Below are 22,192 nucleotides of genomic sequence, written 5' to 3'. Positions count from 1 at the left end.
AGGGCTCCCTTCCTTCCATAAGTCTTCCTTTACCTGACTGAATGGCTGCTTGTCTGAATGGGACATGAGACACTAAAGACAGCCAGCTCTCCCATGGAAAAGACCGTCACAGGCTGGATTTAAACGACCTCAATTAAACTGCTGTGCATTCAAACAAACATGCACAGGTAGACGCAGTAAGGCTCAACTGTGCATTGAATGCATGCAAGAAAATGAACAAAGCTTGTCTTCTACAGGATGTGAAGTCAAACTCACAGGAATCTTTTAGCGATGCTCCGTCAGGGCATCATTTTGAGCGTATTCTTTTACACGGGAGCTTTAAATTTAGGATCCTCTATGAAATCTAGAGTTGCACCATGAGGCTTAAAGGTTAAAGAGTGGAAGAGAAATAAAGCAAAGGGAGAGGGAGTAAAGGTATGTTAATGCAGGTAGATTCCTATCCTATCCTCCCAATGAACCAGGAAAACTGTAATAGCCTTAGCTCACAGCTACATCTGAAGAAAATCTGTCTCTCTGGGAATGAAACAGAGCGAGGGAGACGCTTGATTACAGGTTGAACAAACTCTGCAGGGCGAAGTTATTGCTGAAGGCCCTCTCTGCCAAATATGGAGTTCCATAGGAGGGTGGAGGGAATGTATGGGGCATTTACATTTCAGATGTAATATCATATTTGAGATAATTATTGACCCTTGTAAAATTTAAAGCACTGCATTGCTGTTTAAAAACACTGATTTTTTTTTTACAAATGTGAACTCATTATTCCAGAAACAGTCACTACTTGGGTGTTAGTGATTGGATATCAGTCACTACTTGGCAGGGAGCAATTCAAGGTGGGCAGTCCCCTACTTTGACCAGTGGAAGAAATGAAGAGAGAGCAATGGAGAATTAATAACCAGTTTATGTGATGAAACGGATTGAATGTCTCACCACAAATGTCATGTCATAAATTTTAACCCTGATTATTCACCTCAGCACACCTCATAGTTGGACACAACGCTCCTCTTCACTCCAGAAATTTAGCGAGAGGAGGAGCAGCTTGATAAATGCAGGAGCAGTCATGTTTTATTCGGCAAATGGTTTCATGTTTTATTTAGACAAACTCTACTGATGTTCGAATAAAACAGTTTGTGCATCAGAAAATGAGATCAAATGAAATAAAAAATTCCAGTTCCATATTTTATGTCCTCAGAGACAAAGATTTATGAGTGTCTTTTGAAAGCATGTCCCTGAGGCAGTTCGTTCGATCACTGACTTCACCTTTTGACTTAGAGTGAGGGTATAGGAATTCATCGATTTCTGTCCCAGGGATAGTTCATGATAAGATATACTGTACAGCCATTCCAAAAAGTGACTCTGCTTGGCATGTTTACAATTACATGTCATCACCAAATCAGGTCCCACAAGTTGAAAATGCAAAACAAGTTGTAATGATTCCCAGTGAGGAGATGATTGTCCATCATGTGAATAAAACACACTGCAGCTTTCCTGCTTGTTACTTTAGAACTGTTACAAGTTATATAATGCACTGGGACAAAACTAATCGTATTGGGATTGTAAAAGAACAGAAAAAAAGAAGGATGCATGACATCATAACATAAAGATGTTGCCTTACCTGTGATGGGTGGCATCCGTCTCACTTCCAGTTTTACTGAGCGTTAGCTTTCCCTTTAAACAACGCTGTGTTCCAGCGTTAGCAGAAGAATGGTTGCTCGATTAAACAAACTGTTTTGGATTTTAAAACTGCTTACTCTGTTGACCTCCGTGTAGAGTTGCAGGGTTACATCTCTAAAATCCCCTTTGCTCTGGACCTTTGTGCAAATTGATTTTGCTTACCTTTCTCCCATGCTGACCCTTTAAAGGGCTTAGCCTTAGTCCCTTTGACTCAATTTAAATCAACTGTGCGGCCCGGTGGTCCTAATCCTATGGACGGCAATGAGATTTGATTCTAGCATCAAATTTAACTCACTCAAAAATTACTGCAGCATCAATATTCTAAATACCTATTTTCTTATAAGCTGACTATTGACTCAGAAACTGCTTCTGCAGCCCATGTGGATAATCATCAGTTTGTCTTACAGGCCTTAAATTTATTCCTTTAATAAAACAGTGTAAAATTAAACATCTTGTTTTTATGTGGCTTAAACATGGATTGCATGAGGATAGTGTAACACTTGCAGTATAAATGTCATGCTACAACACACTTCTCTTTACAATCCGGACTGACATCTGCCGCCATTAACACTATCAACACATTATTAAATAAATATCTTGTAGGTGAAAAAGATCCATTATTATTATACTGATATTATTGATTAAGTAATTGAAGTGATTAAGTGACTCCAGTCCAGCGGGTTTGTGGAGAACATCCCATTTTCTTAGCAAGCAAAATATTGAAAGCCTTCATTGAAGATCTTTGTTGTTGACAATCAGGGACAGAGTCGTGCTGGACTGGCTGGAGAATTCAGGGGATATTTAAATACAAATATAAAGTCACCTGCCACTCCAATCCACCAGTGGATCAGTGTGGATCAAGAAGCAGATAATGATCATCTCCGTGTCTCCACCTTTCTGAGATCATTTTCAAGGGGCTTCAGTGGCATTAGCCCAACTAGGAAAGGTATTCAGCCGGAACATGACCACACCCCACGTGTTAATGGCGATGTTGATGGTTAGGACTCCTAGAATGTTCAGGATGAATCCAGCTTTGGCCTGGAAGAAGCAGGAAAATAAATCAGCAGAAATAAAATTAGATTTGGACCTCAACTCAAGGCTATACAGTGTATTATTAGCACTCATATAGCAAACTAAAATGACTACGGTAATATCATTAACACCAATTTGTTGAAATACTTAGCATGTCTAAATTGAATTTGCTGCTTTGTCTGCCTGACTTTAGTAACAATCCATATTTTTATTATTCAGGATATTGCTTGTGTGCAAATAGATAATAATGATGAGATATAAGGATTAATATAAGCTGCTTATCTAAAAATTGAATATAAGTCTTTATATAAAACACTGTGTGCATGGCAAGACACTCGCCATAGATGCCCATCAAAGATCTTACCATGTCCATGACTTTGAGGTTGCCGTAGGCAAAGGCGATGGCGTTGGGCGGAGTAGCTACAGGCAGCATGAAGGCCAGCGAGGCAGCAATGGTGCATGGGAGCATGATATAGAGTGGGTGTAGCTTAATGGCGGTGGCCTGGATATATATATAAAAAAAAAAAAGGGGGGGGGGGGCATTCACACATGTCCACCAGACATCAGGATGGGCCCCATAGTGAGGGACTGTTGGGGGCAGTTTTAACAATGAAATTGATTGAATTTCCCCCTGAGGGATTAATAAAATAGTTTCTTCCTCTTCAGTATGAAGAGAACCGCATGTCAGACAGAGTGATCAGTAATACAGCGTGACTAGAGGGCCATTCAATTAAATTGAATTGAATTGAATTAATACTGGGGCACCTCAGGGAACTGTTCTCACTCCCTCCCTCTTCGCCGTTTACACCACAGACATCAGCTATTAGTCAGAGTCCTGCCATCTTCAGACGTTCTCTGATGACTGGGGGTACAGCGCTGTGGTTAGAGACTCTGTCACATGGCGTGAGCTGAACAACCTGCAGCTCAACGTGGCAACGACAAAGAAACTGGTGGTCGAAATAAGGAGGACAAATTCCCCACTGGCCCCTGTTTCCATCCAGGGGGTCAACGTGGACTCAGTGTAGGATTATAAATATCTGAGATTCCGCATCGACAACTAGAAAAGCACTCAGAGAGTAGTCTATCCTGCTTGCTGTGGTGTGCTGGGGCAGCAGACTGAGGGTATCTAGTCCATCCTGTTTGCTGTGGTGTGCTGGGGCAGCAGACTGAGGGTATCTAGTCTATCCTGCTTGCTGTGGTGTGCTGGGGCAGCAGACTGAGGGTATCTAGTCTATCCTGCTTGCTGTGGTGTGCTGGGGCAGCAGACTGAGGGTATCTAGTCCATCCTGTTTGCTGTGGTGTGCTGGGGCAGCAGACTGAGGGTATCTAGTCTATCCTGTTTGCTGTGGTGTGCTGGGGCAGCAGACTGAGGGTATCTAGTCTATCCTGCTTGCTGTGGTGTGCTGGGGCAGCAGACTGAGGGTATCTAGTCTATCCTGTTTGCTGTGGTGTGCTGGGGCAGCAGACTGAGGGTATCTAGTCTATCCTGCTTGCTGTGGTGTGCTGGGGCAGCAGACTAAAAAATATAATTTTTTAGTAAATATTTTGGAAATCAGTTATTCATGTTCTTGCCAAATAAGATAAGACGGGGCAACTTTCCCATATGTGGTTTAATTTTTCAGCTAAAATGAGCTAAAAGTAGCCTAGCAACACCTCTAAAGCTCACAACGGATACAAACCATGGAGGCCAGGATTGGCAGGAAGAGAGTGGTGGTGGCAGTGTTGCTGGAACATTCAGTAAACATGGCCACCAGCAAGGACAGCAGGATGGAGATGGCAAAAGGAGGGATGCTCTGCAGCGGCATGAGACTTTCTCCCAGCCACTCAGAAAGTCCTGATTTCTTTATACAAGATGGGAAAATAATAATCAGCATCAAGACATCTTTAGACAAGAAATGTGTGGACAGTTGCATTACCAAACTTCCATGGGCCAGTGCAAAGCCTCCTCCCAAAAGCAAAATGACGTTCCAAGGCATCTTTTCATGGACGACATCCCAAGTAAGCAGAGGATTAGGTGCTTCGGCGGGGGCCCCTACAGAAGGAGGCGAAAGATGATGAAATCAGCAGACAGTTAAACTTCACCTTTATTAGATGAAGTCATTAAAAAAACAGAGCCTCTATTGTTTAAAGATAAGATGCCGTGACCATAAATGCACTGCGCAAAGATAAGAGGAGATGTGATAAACAAGTAAGCCATTAAAATCATCATCAGAAATGTGATGTTGTAGCTGGTTTCACACTTTCAAACCAGTTTCTCTTCCTTGCAACGTGAGAGCGAGACTTTGGCACCTCGGAGTCTGTCAAAGCTTTTAAAGTAGGAACGTGTTAATCATCGTGTCACGAGTCAGTGTCCAAAACACGCTGCTGCTCTTTGACGTGTCACGAAAGGCCTGTTAGCATATCGTCAGGCGTAGGACATGCTTGACTTAAGTTACTGAGGGCAAAAAAAGTATTTATTGATATAATATCAGTTTGGCTGTGATTGGTGCAGCATGAAATGTTGTACAGGCTTAACCTTGACAGTATCAGGATTCAAGCCAGGAAGGGGTCGGGATAAGGTTTATAGCAAAGCACTGAATCAGCAAGATTAACTGTCAAGGGTAGTATCGACTCTGTCTGTTACAATACGCAGACAGAGGACAGGTGTGATATTAAAACTGCTCTGGATGGGACAGACCTGCCACAACCTGCAGCAAACACTCAATGAGGTGCATCAGAAAATGAACACCCCTGGTGTTGTCGTGCACAGAGTGAACATTAGTTCCTGTCTTCTCGCTTCAACGTCCAGCATCTAGTTTATGTATTTATCAGTCGATTTGTTAATACACTTCTTTATCCCATCGACATAAGAAGCAAAAAGACACAGCGACCCCACCGTCCCTGCATCGGTCTGTAGACGGTCCTTGTCCTTGGGAAAATGTCCAACTTGGGTCTGTTTGAGTCTGGAGTGTTCATATCCACACATCAGCCACAAACTCGAGCAGGACATTTTTTTGCTCTATAGAAATTTTTACAACTTAATAAACCATTCTTAATAAAATAGTTAGGTTTATTTTTAAAGAATATATCATTTTATATATCATGATAAAATATCACTACATATAATTTGATCACAACATGAAAACATCATAGCAGATTTGTCTTTTAGTGTTGGCAGCTATAGGTGATGATTAGCCACATTTAAAATTTTTGTGTAAACAGTTGACCCTCCTCAGGTACTGAGTTCCACTCGCTAGCGCTCCTCACTGACCTTACTGAAAGTGCTCCTGTGCAGAGGAACGATAGAGTCACCTCTGGCAGAGCCTCAAGCGGAACGCTCAGAGCTGATTCGTTGGCTGATGAACTCTGCCAGAGGATCAAGCAGTGCTTTAAAAATCAAATTGGGTATGCTGTCCGTGTTCCATGTTCTCCTGCTTTACACCTGTTTCTGTTTGTCCTGATTAGTGCTTGTGCTGCAGCTGGCGGATCGCTGGGGTGGCCTCTACACACCTGAAACGCGTCTCGCTGATTTTTCTGTTTTTTCCCGTCTTTGTAATTTTTTATTTTTTATTTTATTTTTATTTCAGTATGAAACCTCAATATCATGGCATTGTTTTCCATTTTCATTGGTAATTTTTATTTATTTCTGAAAGACTTATAAACTAACATAGTTTGTATTCATGAAAATAATGTGCTATTATAATACATTCCTTTTAATGTGACTGTTAAAAACAGAAAATCAATCACGTGGCAGCTGACCTACCATTTCTGGACATCCCAAAACATTGTGGTAAATTGGATGGAATGCAGAAGAAGAGTCCTGACATCAATATGGCCACTGTCCCATCCGTGACAAACCTGTTGAGAGAGCATAGAGTCTTTGTGAAGGGTACTGGACTGTGCTCCGACCGGAGACTCCATTGTTCTTCTGGGGGATTTCAACAATCATGTGGGCAATGACAGTGAGACTTTGAGGGAAGTGATTGGGGTGAATGGCCTCCCCTATCTGAACATGAGTGGTATTCTGTTGTTGAAGTTCTGTACTCGTCACAGTTTGTCCATAACTAACACCTTGTCCAAGAACAAGGATGCCCATAGGTGCACGTGGCACCAGGACACGCTAGGCCGGAAGTCGATGATTGACTTTGTTGTAATGTGATCGGACCTCCGGCCGCAGGTCTTGACACCCGGGTGAAGAGCGGGGCAAACCTGTCATCCATTGGCAGGGTAGGAGGCCAGACAGACTCGGCATACCCAAGCATGTTTGAGGGTCTAGTGGTTCCCAGCAGAGCTCACTATCAGTGTGGTCTTCAACTCCCTCCTCCGGGAGAACTTCTCCCAGATCCCGGAGGAGGTTGGGGACATTAAGTCAGAGTGGACTCGTGTTCTCCACCTCCATCGTCAAAGCAGCTTCTCGTAGTACTGTACATTGTGGGGGGGTGCTTCGGGAGTATGGAGTCCTTGGTCCTTTGCTGAGGGCTGTTCTGGTCCCTGTATGATCAAAGTCAGAGCTTGGTTCACATTGCCGGCAGGAAGTCAAACCTGTTCCAGGTGCATGTTGGGCTCTGTTAGGGCTGCCCTTTATCACCGGTCCTGTTCATAATCTTTATGGACAGGACTTCAAGGCACAGCCAGGGGCTGGCGGGGGTCTGGTATGGGGACCACAGGATTTCATCTCTGCTTTTTGCTGACAATGTTATCCTGTCAACTTCTACAAGCCTGGACCTCCAGCATGTACTGCGGCGGTTTGCAACCAAGTGTGAAGCAAGTGGGATGACGATCAGCACCTCCAAATCCAAGGCCATGGTTCCTGCTCCTCCACATCGAGAGGAATTACCCCTCCTTATTTAGTTGGCGTGTACGGCGACATTCCCTGGTCAACTGTTCACTTATCATCACTTTAACTGAGGCAGCTCTCATACTCACGTTGTTTCTTTGTTGAAGAGCACAGTCGCCCAGCCGGGTATGAACCCAGGCTCCCTGGTAAACCACAGAAGAACCAGCAGGATGAAGATGGCCAGCACACAGCCCTCAGGAAAGCTCATCCTGCCCAACTTCCTGTGCTCATCTTGGATTACTTTATATCCCTCATTGTCAATTTGTTTGTGAGCACCACATCCAAAAGTCTCTTTAAAACTGGAACAACACAATGCAAAATTTAATTACCTTGGATTTATTACGCAAATTATGGATGTGTAATAATAAAATTAGAATAGAGAGCAACTCCAGACTCACTTGAATCCCAAAAACATAAACTGTAGCCATAACCAGGACAGGGCAAGCATGAGAACCATGTTGGGAAACGAGAAGCCAAACCAGCTTGCAAAATTGATTATGCCCCCATTATCTGGAAAGAGGCTGTTGATAAAAGCAAAGAACCATTACAAACAGTTACAGCTACTGTCTTTATCAGAAGTCAAGCTGTTGGCTGGACTGTCCTGTGAGATTAGTAGATCTACAGGTGTCATGTCGTACTCATCAATCTGGCCCTTCAAGATGACGTTGGGCGTGGTTCCAGTGAGGGTTGCTGTCCCACCAATGCTGGCAGCATAGCAGACACTCAGACTCATGCCTTTCTTCAGATTTTTGTACCTCTGCTCTCTCGACAGTCTGCGGCGTTCCGCCTCCGGGATCCCATCACAATTCTCCAGAGGGACACAGCTCACACCTTTTCAGCATTCAGCAAGACATGTTGACATGATGAACATGAAACGTTGAGTGTTTCATTTGAATGTGATTACTGTTTGGGTTTCTATGCCTTTGTAGTTTTTATTACCGCCGCCAAGGAGGTTTTGTTTTTTGTTTGTTTATCTGTTTTCTAGCACGATTACGGAAAAACTGCTGGATGGAACTTGATGGGAAAAAAATCTGAACATGGGTTTTGGTCTAATTTAGATCCCATTAAATTTTGAAAGCGATACCCGTCTGGATACCAAAAAATCCAGATTTTCCCATTTACATATAATGGAGGCTTTTTCCAAAAAATTGTGATCTTGTAAAATATGCATTCAATTCACTCACCAAAAATCACAGTCATAAAGGGGTCCGATATGAAATATCATGGAAAAATATCTTCTTGATCTGATCCAGAATGAGATCAATTTTAACATTGAAAACTCCATTTACTGTTTCAAAAAAAACAGTTAAAAATGCAGATAAACTCCCGTTCACTTGTACTTCTCATTGTTGGTGTATTAAAATGCCAACAACAATTTAGAAACTTTTGGTGATGATCCAGATCATGTGGACAGTGTAAATCCAATTACAAGGGGAATAAACTGCATGGCAGAGGTTTGCGCTCTCTGGGTGCTTTTCTAGTCATTATTATAACTGGTTACAACACAATTTTATATCGGTTTACAAGAGTTCAACGAACGCTTGGTCTGACAGTTATCTTTGGTGAGGCTGAAGCTGCTTATATATCAGATAACTGACCTTTTAGATAAATGTTTTTGTGATCGGGGCATTCATTTACCTGAGGTGACATTATTTTGGGTCGTGTATTTGGTGTCAGCCTCTTTGTCTGCATCTCCAAAATCTAGTGGTCCGATAGTAAATGAGAAAAAGGAAAAACGTAACTGATGCTTTTGTCTCTCTTTCACACACACACACACACACACACAAACACACACCTATGTTGATGTCGCTGTCTTTTAAATAGATCTCCTTGTCTGATACTTCTTTGGTGTCGCTCATCTCGAAGGCCTGGTTTTCCTGGCCATCCTTTGCAGCGGTCCGGTTGTAATCCCTCTGCTCGGCATTCGCCTCCGTGTCACAAAGCTGCTGCAGAACAGCATTGGCGATGGGCAGCATCATGGCTGTGGAGGCACTGTTGCTGATCCACATGGACAGAAAGGCTGTGGTGCTCATGAAACCGATCATCAGGCTCGAGAAGAAGCAAGAAAAAAAAAGATCAGATAGATGTTGTGTGAGGAGCCACATAAGCATATTTGTGTGTGTGTTTTGTATGGAAGATTCTTACAGAGAAGGTTTCACCCCCACAAGGAGCAGAACTTGAAGTGCGATCCTCCTGTGCAGGTTCCAGTGCTCGACAGATATGGCCACCAGCATCCCTCCAATGAAGAGCATGTTGGAGTCTTTCAGGTACTGCATACAAACCTGGACCAGAAAGAAACGGTGAGGAAATTTAAAAATATTCACTGATTATTAAAAAGCAGAAAACAACCCTCATCCTTATTCATGTAGGTCACCAATTAAAATGTATACATAGATATATTTGGAAGTACCTCGCCTGATTCCAAGACTCCCATCATAGGGAAGAGAATAACCGGCAGAAGGCCAGTTACAGCCAGGGGGATACACTCCGTACACCAGTACAGAGCCATGAGGATTACTGCATAGCCACATTTTGCCTGCTGTAATGACAACCAAGAACATTCAATTCAATTCAATTCACTTTTATTTCTATAGCACCATATCACAACAGAAAGTTATCTCAAGGCACTTTACAGGATTAGCAGGGAAAGACCTGCAGGTAAAGACAGAACCCAACTTGACCCACAAGAGCAAGCACTTTACATTGTTGTTGAATAGAACATATTTTGGCAAGCCGGGGCTTTTGGAGTGTAGATGAGCAGAGAGATGAATTCTGAAACAGGAAATGCTTTTATTGAACGCCTTGCACACTCTGTGCAAGGCGATTGATTCTATACCTTTTTAGTATTATATATGATTATTGCTATTAGACAAACCAGTTCAACATCTCTGAAGTCTAAAATGTGTTTAATGTATCTCTAATGAGAGGTAAACACATATCCGTTTTCTTACCGGGGTCGGGATGATCACCGGCAGAGGCAGAAGTAAAAGCGGTGTCAGAACTATTACGATGTAATTCCTATACCTCCACAGCCATGTATGAAATCCAGCCATGATCCAGGAGGAATGATGGGGGTTCACAGTGCTGAAGAGTCGAACACTATCTAAGAGACAGCAACAGGAAAGACTCAGTATATATCGCATATGTGATGCATGTCACACTAAAATCTGATTGAAAATTAACTTGAGCAAGGGGCCGGCATGTACCAGGCATTGTTTAGAAGGAAATAGATAAGCAAGGTGATCAGGAGTAACAATCTGCAGAAAGTCTAATCTCTTTGTTCCCGACTGTAAAAGGTGAGGGCCTTTATGTCTGTGCCAGGTGAAAAAGATAAAGGCGGTGTTTACCAGGCCTATCAGCTCTGTCACTCTATATTAGGTCTATAATATTTCTAATACCTCTGACCATTTCAGGTGGGACTGGTAAGAATAACATCCGCAACTGGCAAGGTGAGGAAAACGCAAGGCACGTAAAGAACCAGTGTGGCTCATCTCCAATAGAAAACAAATGTGTTGTCTATGTCTTGAACAGGATAGGAGGAATCTGTGAAACATAAATCTCTTGTATTTAATAGTCATTAAGTAAAGTGTTCACCATCATCCTGAACAGGAAATGTTCCAGGAGGCAGCACTGATTGGCTGGTGTTTTATTACCTGGGGTCGATCTGCGTTAGCATTTAATTCTTTAGGGGGGACAAAGTCCCCAAAAGTCACTGTGCAAGGAAGGGGGGGCTTCCAAGGCTATGTCGCTCATTATCATTAACTTCTAATGAGAGCCGAATGTTGCGTGTGGGCTCCTGCTTAATGATTGGACAGGGAGCAGGAACACAAGATTAATTTTGACTGAAGCAACAGACAGATGCGCCGCTTTCATGACTCTGGTTTACAGTGTAGGGTTTTACCAAACCCTCTTCCGGTTCTTGTTCTCCGTAGTGGGTGCGTATTCAATGAGGAGAATGTGGGTTAAGATTAAGACATTTATATAATTAACAGATCAGTACAATTAGTTCGGATATCAGCGCTGAGGTTTGATCCCGTTTCGTGTGTGTGTCTCAGGTCCGAACAAAAGGGCCGTTCTTTGCTTCTGTGTCTTCATATATCCATGAGTCCGTCCCCTGAAGGGGTGGGGATTGTGCCCCAGCCAATCTAAGCCCATGTTTATCCGTGTTGTGTGAGACATCACTGTTGTGATGCGTTCAATTGAAACCAGTCATTACAAATCCAAACTAAATGTGGCGTGTTCCTAGTGGTGTCGGCGTGTAATCACGTTGTGGAATCCCATCTAATATGGGAATTCCCCACAACAGGCTGGATTTGATTTCATGTTTTGCAGCAATCAATATCACTTTAATAAGCTTTATTTTGAGAAAGAACAAAAATATGCATTATCATAGAAAGCAAATAATTAAATTCAGAAGTCAGTCTAAGTGTCAGGCCTAAGGCAGGTAGGAACCCAAATGCGAGGCGGTTTGAGCGGGAGTCCAGAAACGGATTTATTGTTCGTTACCAGGGGGTCAGTCCAGAGTAGCACACAGAGCAGGTTAGGGGCAGGCACATAGACAGGTCCAAGGGGCAGGCGAGGGTCAAACACCAGGTGGTCAGGCAGGTCAGGCAGACAGGATTCCGGGGTCATGCAAGGTCGGTACACGGGGAGGCAGTCGCTGGAAGGGTGCTGGAAAGAGTACAATCATGACACTACAATCTGGCAGGGTTCTGTTCTTTGGGCTGGGCTTATGTAATGCCAGGGCTGATGGGTGACGTGTTGCAGCTGGTGAAGGGAGCACAGGTGTCTGGAATCAGCTGATGGCAGAGCAGAGACGTGGAGGCGGGGAAGTGGGCGTGGAGAGCGGCACAGCCGTGACACTAAGGTACTCTGCATGCCGTTTATTTAGACCCAGGTGCAGAAAGAAGACAGAGATAAGGGATAGCAGTAAAATGATTTAATAGTGAATGTGTTGAATTCAACTACATAATGAGGCTAAAACTCAATCAGCAGATTCTCAAATATGGTGGCTGCAGCACTACAATGTGAGGAGCTCAAACATCTCAGCTTATGGCTATTTGTGCTACATTTCAAGCATCCAGCGCAGATTGGGAAGGAGGCCTTAGTTTAATGAACAGCATCCATAAATGGTCTTGAAGTGGACCATTTGGACAAGCTGATGCGTATAAAGTCACTGGACGGGTTTGACACCCCTGCCCTAGAACAACAGGCCCCTCGAAACAACCACGTAGAGGTGTATTCTTGTATTGTTAGACCGATTTCTCCAAACAGTCAGGGATCGCTTTCTGTCAGAACTGTTCACCTCATGGACTGGGATGACCTGCTCTCCACGGCAGGATGTTGTGGAGTCCTGATGGTCCTCTTCCGGTCTAAACACTGCAGGGACCTAGACAGACAAACAAAAGCATGAAGACAATACAAAAGTTTTCATGTGCTTGTTAATGAAGTCAACGAATCCAGTTAGCAAACTCACCCAATTAGTCCGGAGGGGATTAGGAGAAGAACGGCAGCAAACAGGAAGACGAAGCCCTTCATGAAATATCGTGTGGCTGGGTAGAGGGAGCTAAAGAGGCCATTGCCAACCAGCGAACACAAACTCTCCACACAGGCGACCAAAGCAAAGAGAGCGCCTGAGAAAAATCACAAACGCACAAAGATGTCACTCGCAACAAAAGAACAATGATTGAAATTCCCTGATTCCTTAAAACCAGCAAACGTGAGTCTTCGCTGAACTTAATTATTAGCTGAGATGGACTAGTACTGCCAGAAACTGGGAAATATTCAGAGGAAAAGTTAGAAGACACCGACCGTCCTTGTCATGACAATACGTGCCTCACTTTTGCCATCTGTGAAAAACTAGATTCCCATCTTTTTTTCCATCCATGGACGACCGTCTGGATCTGAATTCCAGAATCACTGCTCAATTTTGACGGGTCCAAATTCTCATGACTGGGAAAAGTACTTCTTTCAACTCTTGTACTCAAGTTTGCAAGTAATAATCCCACCACTAGACCTAGACCTAATAAATTATTATTGATTATTTAGGTATGCTACTCTTCACTACTGGAATCAGTTACAGTTTACCAAGACAAAGAAAATACACCTTCTCTATGTGCAGTTCGCACACCATGAAGTTCTTGGACTGTTTCTTGTGGGACAACTGGGTTTTAGTAAGAATTTGCACTTTTATATTTGAGTGGCTGACCTTGTTCTGATGGATCCACCAGCTTGGACAGCTTTGACCTGATCACGGGTGTAGAGGCCATGGAGAGGAAGCAAAGACCGTAACCTGGGAACAAAGGAGTGAAACTCGAGATGGGCTGATGAAGCCTTGTGAAGAGATTCGAAGCTTCAAAGCCTCACTTATAGACCCTACCGGTGACCTCTAGCGATCACCTGCTGTTATGACAGGCATGAATTTACTAAGGGTTCAAGGTTACTTTATTTGTACCCGTAGGTCGACTTGTTTTGCTCTGAGATCAGATAAAACCTATTTCCATTCAAACCAGCAAGTATGCATATAAAACTTATACAACCGGTAAAAGTGCTCAAAGAACATTTAATCATGCCCCAGTAATCAGGATATCATAAAAGGTTTGCAGACCACAATAATAAAAAAAACAACATAAGATTAAGATTATGATTAAGATTAAACCCAATAAAAAGATGAATGAACAAAATACACGAGTAGCCGGACTAATGCTTATTCAGCAGACTCACAGCCATCGGGACAAAGCTATTTTTGTACCTCCGAGTTCGGCACCTTGGCACTAAAAACCTCCGCCCAGAGGCCCGAGAGACAAAATGACCACACAGGGGGGGGTGCGGGTCATCCTGTAACACGGAGGAGGCGATCCTCTGCCGCCGCCGACTGTACAAGGATGCAGGGCTGGTCTCGACTTGACCGTTTGACAATTTGATCCAGTAACTATTTCTGTTTCAGAGTAGCCTGGCCAAACCATGACTTACACGTTCCAACACAGAAGCAATAAAGTCAGTCTGAAGCAGCCGCGTCATCATTCTGAGAATCACCGTCAAAACATTATAGTGTCACATTCTGAAACGTTTACATCCGATGTCCTTTTACGACTTATAATTATTTAAACCCATGATTTAGATTGATATGACAGATATTTCAGCTTCAGTGTTTTGGAGGTATGACTGAAGGATTGTGGGGAAGTTCTAATGCAGTACCGTGGAAACCACGTACGGTGGTAATAATCATAAAGATATTACTGTATTTGGATTGTGTACCTTTTCCTGATTTCATTAAGAGAATATGTCTTGAATGTAGTGAATTCAAAACGAGAAGTACTTTTGTGGGAATGATTCTGAAGGACTTCCTCGTGCTACAGTATGAAGACAAAGTGAAAATGTGCATGAAGGCCTTGTTCTTTTTGACACTGAAGCTTTTGCCACTTTTTGCCAAGTTTTTATTGAAGTTGCTGGATCTTCACACTTCATGCACGAAGATTCTGCAGCATAGAGGAGGTATTATTTCCAAATGCCAACTGCCGTGAGCATACGAGGCACTGAACCTAAATGTTTAATTATATTGAAACACAATATTGAAATAGTCAAGGTAAAATGAAAGTAAATAAGCTAATATTGCAGGCTGTGATCTTAATGAGCTCAACAGTCATATTTGTCAGAAACGACTTAAGAAGTCAGTTTTTGGTCATAATTTCATTTATTAATTTGCTGTAACCATTTAATCCTCACATTTAACTACTATAACATATATCACATTGTAAAACACCCAACTTATCTTTGTGGGTGAAACAAGGTGGAAGTGTTCTCATTTAAGCTCTTGGACCCCAGAAAGACTAGCAACCCACTTTGTGGAAGCTAATGGGGTTACAAATAAATAAAATTAATTAATTATAAATACACGATCAAAAACTTTTACTCAACTGCCAAGAAATGATTTGAATTGATCTCATGTCATCATTTCTTATGAAAGCATAATGCTTAACGCATATTTCATAAATACTGAGTTCAGTAGTGAAGGAGTCTGACCTCATGCAAGATCTCATCCTAACTTAGTATAAGCTTTTGGGACACAAAATAATATCATATATTACATCGAGTAATACAGTCTATAGCAACGTGATCCACATGTGTGGCGTTTCCCTCACCTGTGAACATGAGCAGGGTGGTGTCAGCGACAGAGAAGACCACCAGCCCTGCGATGTTGGAGGCCAGACCCATGAGAGCCAACCAGGAGTCCGCCAGACAGCGCTGCATGAGCTTCAGTCCGAGCAGACTGGTAAGATAGACGAGATGCAGAGCTGCTGAGCCAAAGCCAATGAGGGTTGGTCCCCAGCACAGTGGTGAACTCAGCTCATACAACACAAATATAGACCTGCTGCCAAAGTGTACAGTCAACACAAAAAAGAAACACAGCATGTAAAGCCACAGTTTACATCTGTGGAATCTTCCACCCTCTATAGAAGTGCCCCCTTTTGAGAGGAGATGCCAGACAGCTTTATAGTGTCGGGAGGAAAGGAGTTTGGCACTTGGGTCTACTGGGACAGACTCGCAGACAAACAGGTAGGCGTAAAGAGCCGAAGCCAAGTGAGAGACCAGGACCAGCCAGAAAGGGTTGATGTACCTAAACACAGCCATAAAAGAATGCCAGTTATCAAAGACAGCAAGTACTTTCATTTTAGTAAAGTTCATTGGGGTTAAAGTAAAATGTTTAGGTGATGCGAGTGGGAAACACAGACTTCTTACCCTTGTGCCCGCTTCCACTGTCCTCCAATGATGCTTGCTAGCATCCCTGAAATGCCCAGACAAGACTCCAAGATGGCCATTCTGAAGGTGAGTGACTGACTGTCACTGACATCAGCCACATATGAGAAGCAGCCAGCCAGGATCGCATTGAAATCACCCGATAGTCCACTAAGAAGCCTCCCAATAAGAAAGTAGACCACTGGCAGCTTCAGGTACATCACCACCAGATAAATCGCTGCTTGGAAGGCCAGGCCCAGGTTGGGAAGTATAAGGACAGTTCTGCGACCTGCAAGGTCACTCCATGAACCCAGAAGAGGGACCACAAACAGTCCAACAGAAAAGCCAGCAAGACTGATGTAGAGAATCCAGTGGGCAGTCAGGGTTTCCACCTCCTGAAAAAGAAAAAGCCAAACACGAAATGTAAGCAAAACAATGCCAGCTGTGAGTCAAGGGTCGACAGTACTACACGTCCACGGTTAGTACTACTATATGAATTGGATGCCATCACGTTTGTCAATTGTCATTCATTCATCCATCTTCTAAACCGCTTTGTCCGCTAGCGAGGCGCAGATCGCGCTGGAGCCTATCCCACCAGTCAACGGGTGAGAGGCGTGGTACACCCTGGACACGCCGCCAGTTCATTGCAGGGCCACACATAGACAGACAATCATTCACACACACACACGGGGAATTTAGTGTGACCATTTCACCTATTAGCATGTTTTTGGTGATGAGGAGAAGCCGGAGAACCCGGAGAGAACCCGCACAGACACCGGGAGAACATGTTTGTCAAAAATTGCTGACCAGAATTTCAATTTTGGAAACGGCAATTTCGTGATCTACCCTTTGTCTGGTCCCTCCCCTAGGACCTGTTTGTCACGGGTGACCCTACCAGGGGTATAAAGCCCCCGACAACTGAGCTCTTAGGATCACTGGGATACACAAACCCCTCCACAACGATAAGATGGCAGCCCTGTAATTTAGTTGCTCATTTTATGACCATATTTACTAATGTGAACTCCATCAGTACAGTATCAAGCGCTGCTTAAAACTTCTCCCTCTGGACCTGGATAACTTTCCTGCTGCACCTGACACATCACACCCCTCCTCTGTAGCCCGGCTCACCTTAGACGCCTCGTATTCTGGGTTGCTGTATTGTTTTGAGGTGTTTAGCAAGGTTTGTTTTGTCCTCGCTGTTTTTCCACAAATACTACAAGTCGCATCTTGGCTGTTTGTGGCTCTAAAATAGGTCCACACATGGCTCCTTTTCCGTTACAGTACACACTTAGGCGGAAGAAGTAGTTCTGACCAATCACGTATAATTTGGACCAGATCTCAATAGTTTCAATATTTAGATTTCTGAATCAATTCTAGAGTGTGAAGTCTAGAATTGATTTCAGAGATATCCATATTTCAGTATCAATCCACACATCACTAATGTGTGGAGCTATTTCAGCTCCACAAACAGCCCAGATGCAGTTTGTGATGTTTGCAGAAAGACGATAAGGGGTTAGGGGTTATATCAACACAACAAACTGTGTGAAACATCAGGTTAAACCATGACACAGAATACGAGGCATTTATGATTGGGCGGACAGAAGAGGAGAGCGCAGCGTCAGGTGCTTCTGCTCCTTCGGTGCTGCGTTCAGGAACTATGCAGGTACAGAAGGAGAAAATACTGTGGAGCTTTAAGCTGTGCCAAGCGCTGTTGCTCAAATTAGTAAATGTGGTTATGAAATAAGCAACAAAATAAATATATGCCTCAACACATAGCTGAGTTCAGCTTGGAGTAATAATCACTGAGATAATCTCACATAGGCCAAAAAAAGGGCCTAGATTTATTGAGTTATGGTTTGCCAGCCCTGAGCTCTGCCACATCTGTACCTGCTGAGAGAGCAGGTTCAGCAGGTTGAAGGGAACACGGTGAATGTGCTTGTTCCTGAACCAAAACTTAAGAATGAGGGAAAGAACGTGTCAGTGTTGAAGTGTTTACATCAGTGTTTACATGCTAACATTTTCATGTACAGTAATGTTGAATTAAGACGCAAGTTTTCATTTTTAACAGTAATTTATTTGAATGGTTTTATGATTGTACTTGTTTTCTCTTTTTTTTGCAGCTATATTGTAACTAAATGGGGCTGCTATACTTCAGGTTTTATCTGTGTGGGTTCTCAGTCATCCGGGTCATGGTAAATCAAGAACCACATCCAAGAGGCTTCTTCAGAAGAAGAAGCCTCTTGGATGTGAAACGTCTTCAATCAGACTCCAACAAGTCCCGTTGATTCTTCTTTTTTGCTCTTCATGATTTACTTCTGAGTTTATAATAAAGTTCTGAGTTTAAAATAAATGCATTACTCTGATGTCTGGTATTCTTTATGAAGGTATGATTTGAAATACATGACTTTTTTTTTAGATTTACACATTATGTGTATTTGCACAAAATATCGGTATCGCCGATAGCAGCCAGTTTCGGATCAGTATCAGATCGGAAAGTAAATCGGTGGTATCGAAGATCACTAGTTATGAGCAGTGTTGGGAAAGTAACTAAAGTAACTAGTAACTTAAAGTAATAAGTAACTAGTTACTTTTGGCAGGGAGTAATAAGAAAAGCAATGTAATTACTTTTTTCAGCAAGTAATTAGTAATAAGTAATATATTACTGATCTTGAGTAACTTGCCCTGCGACGGGTAACGACGTCCGGCTGATCTGATGCAACAAGACTATCATACAGGATATCAGCTTTAACCCACGTACTTCAGTTACACACAACACAAGAGTATTTCTGAATAAAGTAAACGTTTCAAACCTTCTGAAGCGGGTCGATGGGCACGGAGCTATTTGTGCAGTCTGATCTCTCCTTGGACTTGTTGTAGCCCACGTCCTCGCTGATGCGATCCCACAGGTACTCCGTGGACAGAGGCGCTTGCAAAATCAACGCAAACATCGAGAGGAACATCACCGGCTCCACTGAAACCGGCAGCGGGCATGAGAAGCTGAACGGCGGCCGGGGGGGTCGGCTGAACGCGACGTTTCCTGCTTCCTCCTCCCGGTGGCCGGTGTCGCTGCTCCACGGCTCATCGGGAAGAATCGCCGCGGTGTCTGGCTCGTTCATGTCAGGCTAATAGTAAGCGGTGCCGCCGCTACGTTTCTAACTTCGGTGTCAGAGTAAGAATTTAACTTGCACTTTAGTCCCTTTTATGACGCAGTATCTGCATGGCTAACTAGCAAGCTAATGCTATCTAGTTAGGCTAGTAGTATGTTTACAGGGTGAATGGGACGGAGTAACAAAGACAGCTCAGCTGATTTGAAGAGTTATGACAATAAAGTCGGGACTCAGCGACATCGTGTGGACGGAAACATGTACTACATTTAGTTCTGGAGAAACCGGGTTTACTTCCGCAGTTCCTAAACGTCGAACCTATGACTGGGACGCTACGACCCACCACGTAGCCTCTGATTGGTTCGTGCTACTTGTTTTGTTTTTGTAGCCATGATGATTATTGGTCAGACATAAAGTAGGGCGGGTCATGTGTTTATTACAGGAAACCCTCGGTCAGGTCTTAAACAAAATAAAAGTTGCATCCCTGTTGGGCGGAGGGATGTTTTTTACACAATATGTGCATTAAAAAACACGGGAATATCATGTAAAGTATTTTTTAAGAATTACATATAAATTAAAACATTTCAAGCGGGGCTTTTTTTTCTTTTCATTTTGATAGTTATGACTGACAGCTCATGAAGATAAAAAATCTGATATCTCAAAATACTGTAGTACAGTAATACCATAACATACGAATATAATTCCTTCCTGGACTGAGCTCGTAACTCAAATTGCTCGTGTGTCAAATTAATTTTTCCCTTAACAACAATTGAATCTGTTTCGGCCTTCTAAAATGATTGGAACAGGTGCGGTGGGTGGGAACCACCTGTGGGGCATTGGCCGCTGATGGGGCGGGTTTATAGACTCGCCCTTCTCTCTCTCTCTCTCTCTCTCTCTCTCTCTCTCTCTCTCTCTCTCTCTCTCTCTTTCTTTCCGTCTGAAGTGAGCGTCGGCTGCTGTGTCCCGACTTTAAGGTATGTGGTGCTGCTATATGACTACGCAGATGAGTATGGATGGGCAGGCTTTTGTCATAACATGTATTTGTTTTCTGCAACTAACACTCGGTCTACCGGAATTCTGCAACTACTAGAATGACCATCGCGGTCATTTTGACTGCTCTGACATTATAATCTGGATTATTGTTATCACGATCTAAGAAAAAAATTAGTGTAATAGGTAAAAAAAAAAAAAACACAGGACACTAAATGAAACCTATAATGATTGAGTGTTTTTATTTATTTAATTCACACAACTCCAACTGCAACAATCATCTCCACAAAAGTGTGGAACTCGATGTTTCCATTCGTCTTTTCTTTTGCTCGGGGGGCATCTCTAAAATGATTCCTGAATCACTCAGAGCTAATTGAAGCTTCTTCCAAACACCAAGAGACATGACTCTCATGAGTCTTCCTCACCAAGGCTCTGAAGCAAGGCTAAAGCCTCCATATCTTTCTTTTTCTTTTTACTTGTCATTTTAGTCTCTCTTGGGTTTTTTTGTGTAGCTCTCAAATCAAGTATTGAAACATGTCTGGCAGCACTCTTGTCTGTGCCGTCACAATGGGGGGGTCCTTCTCGAGATGTGTGTGCACTCGCCGCGCGGCTCCTGCATGAGTTGAAGAAGACTTTTAAGTTTATTTTCGGTGATAATGTTCTGTCAAAAAATAAGTGTGTGTGTGTGTTACAAGTCACCTCACTGGTTACCATGGTAGCGTGCATGTGTGTGTGCCTGCTCTGAATTTAGATTTGGTTTAATTTTCGAAGGCGTTTCTGACATGGTCACAAAGAAAGACACGCAACCCTTCACACAGAGAACCCGGAGGGAACCCTTCGCAGACACGGGAAGAATATGCAACAGAACTGTCCAGGTCTTTGAAGAGTGACAATTACTTTGTCACTCTTTCCACACTGTGTTGCTGAGTTTCAACTCTGTGTCGCCTCCACTTATCTGAGCAAAGCCTTATTAACTACTGTAATTCAGTTTACTCTGTAACCACCAGCCTAACTATTTACCCTAGGGCAGTAGTTCTCAAACTTTTTACAGTGCGTAGCAGCTGAGAAAATATCTCCCTCTCCAAGTACCCCCATTGTGACCAACCTGAACATACAATAGCTGAGGCTTACCCTATTACCTCAGAACAGTTCACAACGGAGACACGTTTACTCCTAACATCAAGATTATTTATGACAATTGTTTCCCGCCACACTATACAAATCCGTAGCTTCTCAACAACAATGTGCGGCACCTTTTTTATCTCTCAAACACACAGCAAACAAGAACATTTGCGCAGCTTGGTGCTAGTGGGTGCTGTGGACAATTCACTGGCGCCTCAAGTAGCGCCAGTGAAGTGCTCGGTTCCTCGTCGTCCTTCTCTTCATTTTCACCATGGCTGCCAGAAATATTCTCCTCCTGAACTGCGGTCCTCTTTGCAATAGTTCCAGTTTTAAGCCACAACTGCAGCGTTCGTGAACACTCATCTTCAGTCTCTACGTTTTACCTCTGTTCATCTTTTCACACAGTTCAACTAAGCATGTTGAAGTACACACGCGCTACGTGCATGAACCAGATGACATGGCAGCTGATATTGAGACAAAAAGGAAATTAAATACTTATTTTAAATATGAATTTAATGTGTTTTGTACTATTTTGATTACTATTATATATTTTCATAATAATTTCATTTTCAAAAAATATTCATGACGTTCCTCCGCGTACCACCAGAAGGAGCTCGCGTACCAATGGTTTGAGAATCAAGGCACTAGAGTTCAGATCAACAAATACTATTATTATTATTAGTTGGGCAGTTTGATCCTCACAACGTGTGTAAATAAAATA

General features: G+C 43.0%; 2 protein-coding genes across 2 annotated transcripts; both read right to left on the bottom strand.

Moving 5' to 3' along the window:
• Positions 1–2,580: 2,580 nt before the first annotated feature.
• Positions 2,581–10,551, bottom strand: LOC137901774 (solute carrier family 13 member 2-like). Its single transcript, XM_068745817.1, has 12 exons — positions 10,471–10,551; positions 9,930–10,058; positions 9,665–9,801; positions 9,361–9,568; positions 8,158–8,327; positions 7,918–8,040; positions 7,609–7,818; positions 6,446–6,540; positions 4,620–4,735; positions 4,383–4,544; positions 3,068–3,205; positions 2,581–2,709 (listed from the first exon to the last, which is right to left on the bottom strand). Exons 2-12 carry the CDS (start codon positions 10,026–10,028, stop codon positions 2,581–2,583), a joined length of 1,587 nt encoding a protein of 528 aa, XP_068601918.1. The 5' UTR covers positions 10,029–10,058; positions 10,471–10,551.
• A 1,899-nt stretch (positions 10,552–12,450) lies between these two features.
• Positions 12,451–19,496, bottom strand: slc46a1 (solute carrier family 46 member 1). Its single transcript, XM_068745085.1, has 6 exons — positions 19,066–19,496; positions 16,259–16,650; positions 15,661–16,136; positions 13,728–13,811; positions 12,996–13,152; positions 12,451–12,908 (listed from the first exon to the last, which is right to left on the bottom strand). Exons 1-6 carry the CDS (start codon positions 19,369–19,371, stop codon positions 12,821–12,823), a joined length of 1,503 nt encoding a protein of 500 aa, XP_068601186.1. The 5' UTR covers positions 19,372–19,496; the 3' UTR covers positions 12,451–12,820.
• Positions 19,497–22,192: the final 2,696 nt, after the last annotated feature.

This window comes from Brachionichthys hirsutus, chromosome 11 (genome assembly GCF_040956055.1).
Source record: "Brachionichthys hirsutus isolate HB-005 chromosome 11, CSIRO-AGI_Bhir_v1, whole genome shotgun sequence".
NCBI lineage: Eukaryota > Metazoa > Chordata > Actinopteri > Lophiiformes > Brachionichthyidae > Brachionichthys > Brachionichthys hirsutus.
Note: the sequence above shows the minus strand (reverse complement) of the source record. Positions and strands in the feature narration are given on the sequence as shown.

Coding starts and splice junctions, on each gene's coding strand:
- LOC137901774 (XM_068745817.1), bottom strand. CDS start 10,028: ATGGCTCTGTACTGGTGTACGGAGTGTATCCCCCTGGCTGTAACTGGC. Junction 9,569..9,664: donor GTGGGGGTGAAACCTTCTCT/GTAAGAATCTTC, acceptor CTTCTTCTCGAG/CCTGATGATCGGTTTCATGA. Junction 2,710..3,067: donor ACCTCAAAGTCATGGACATG/GTAAGATCTTTG, acceptor TGCTTCTTCCAG/GCCAAAGCTGGATTCATCCT.
- slc46a1 (XM_068745085.1), bottom strand. CDS start 19,371: ATGAACGAGCCAGACACCGCGGCGATTCTTCCCGATGAGCCGTGGAGC. Junction 16,651..19,065: donor CCATCGACCCGCTTCAGAAG/GTTTGAAACGTT, acceptor TTTCTTTTTCAG/GAGGTGGAAACCCTGACTGC. Junction 12,909..12,995: donor ATCCCCTCCGGACTAATTGG/GTGAGTTTGCTA, acceptor TTGTCTGTCTAG/GTCCCTGCAGTGTTTAGACC.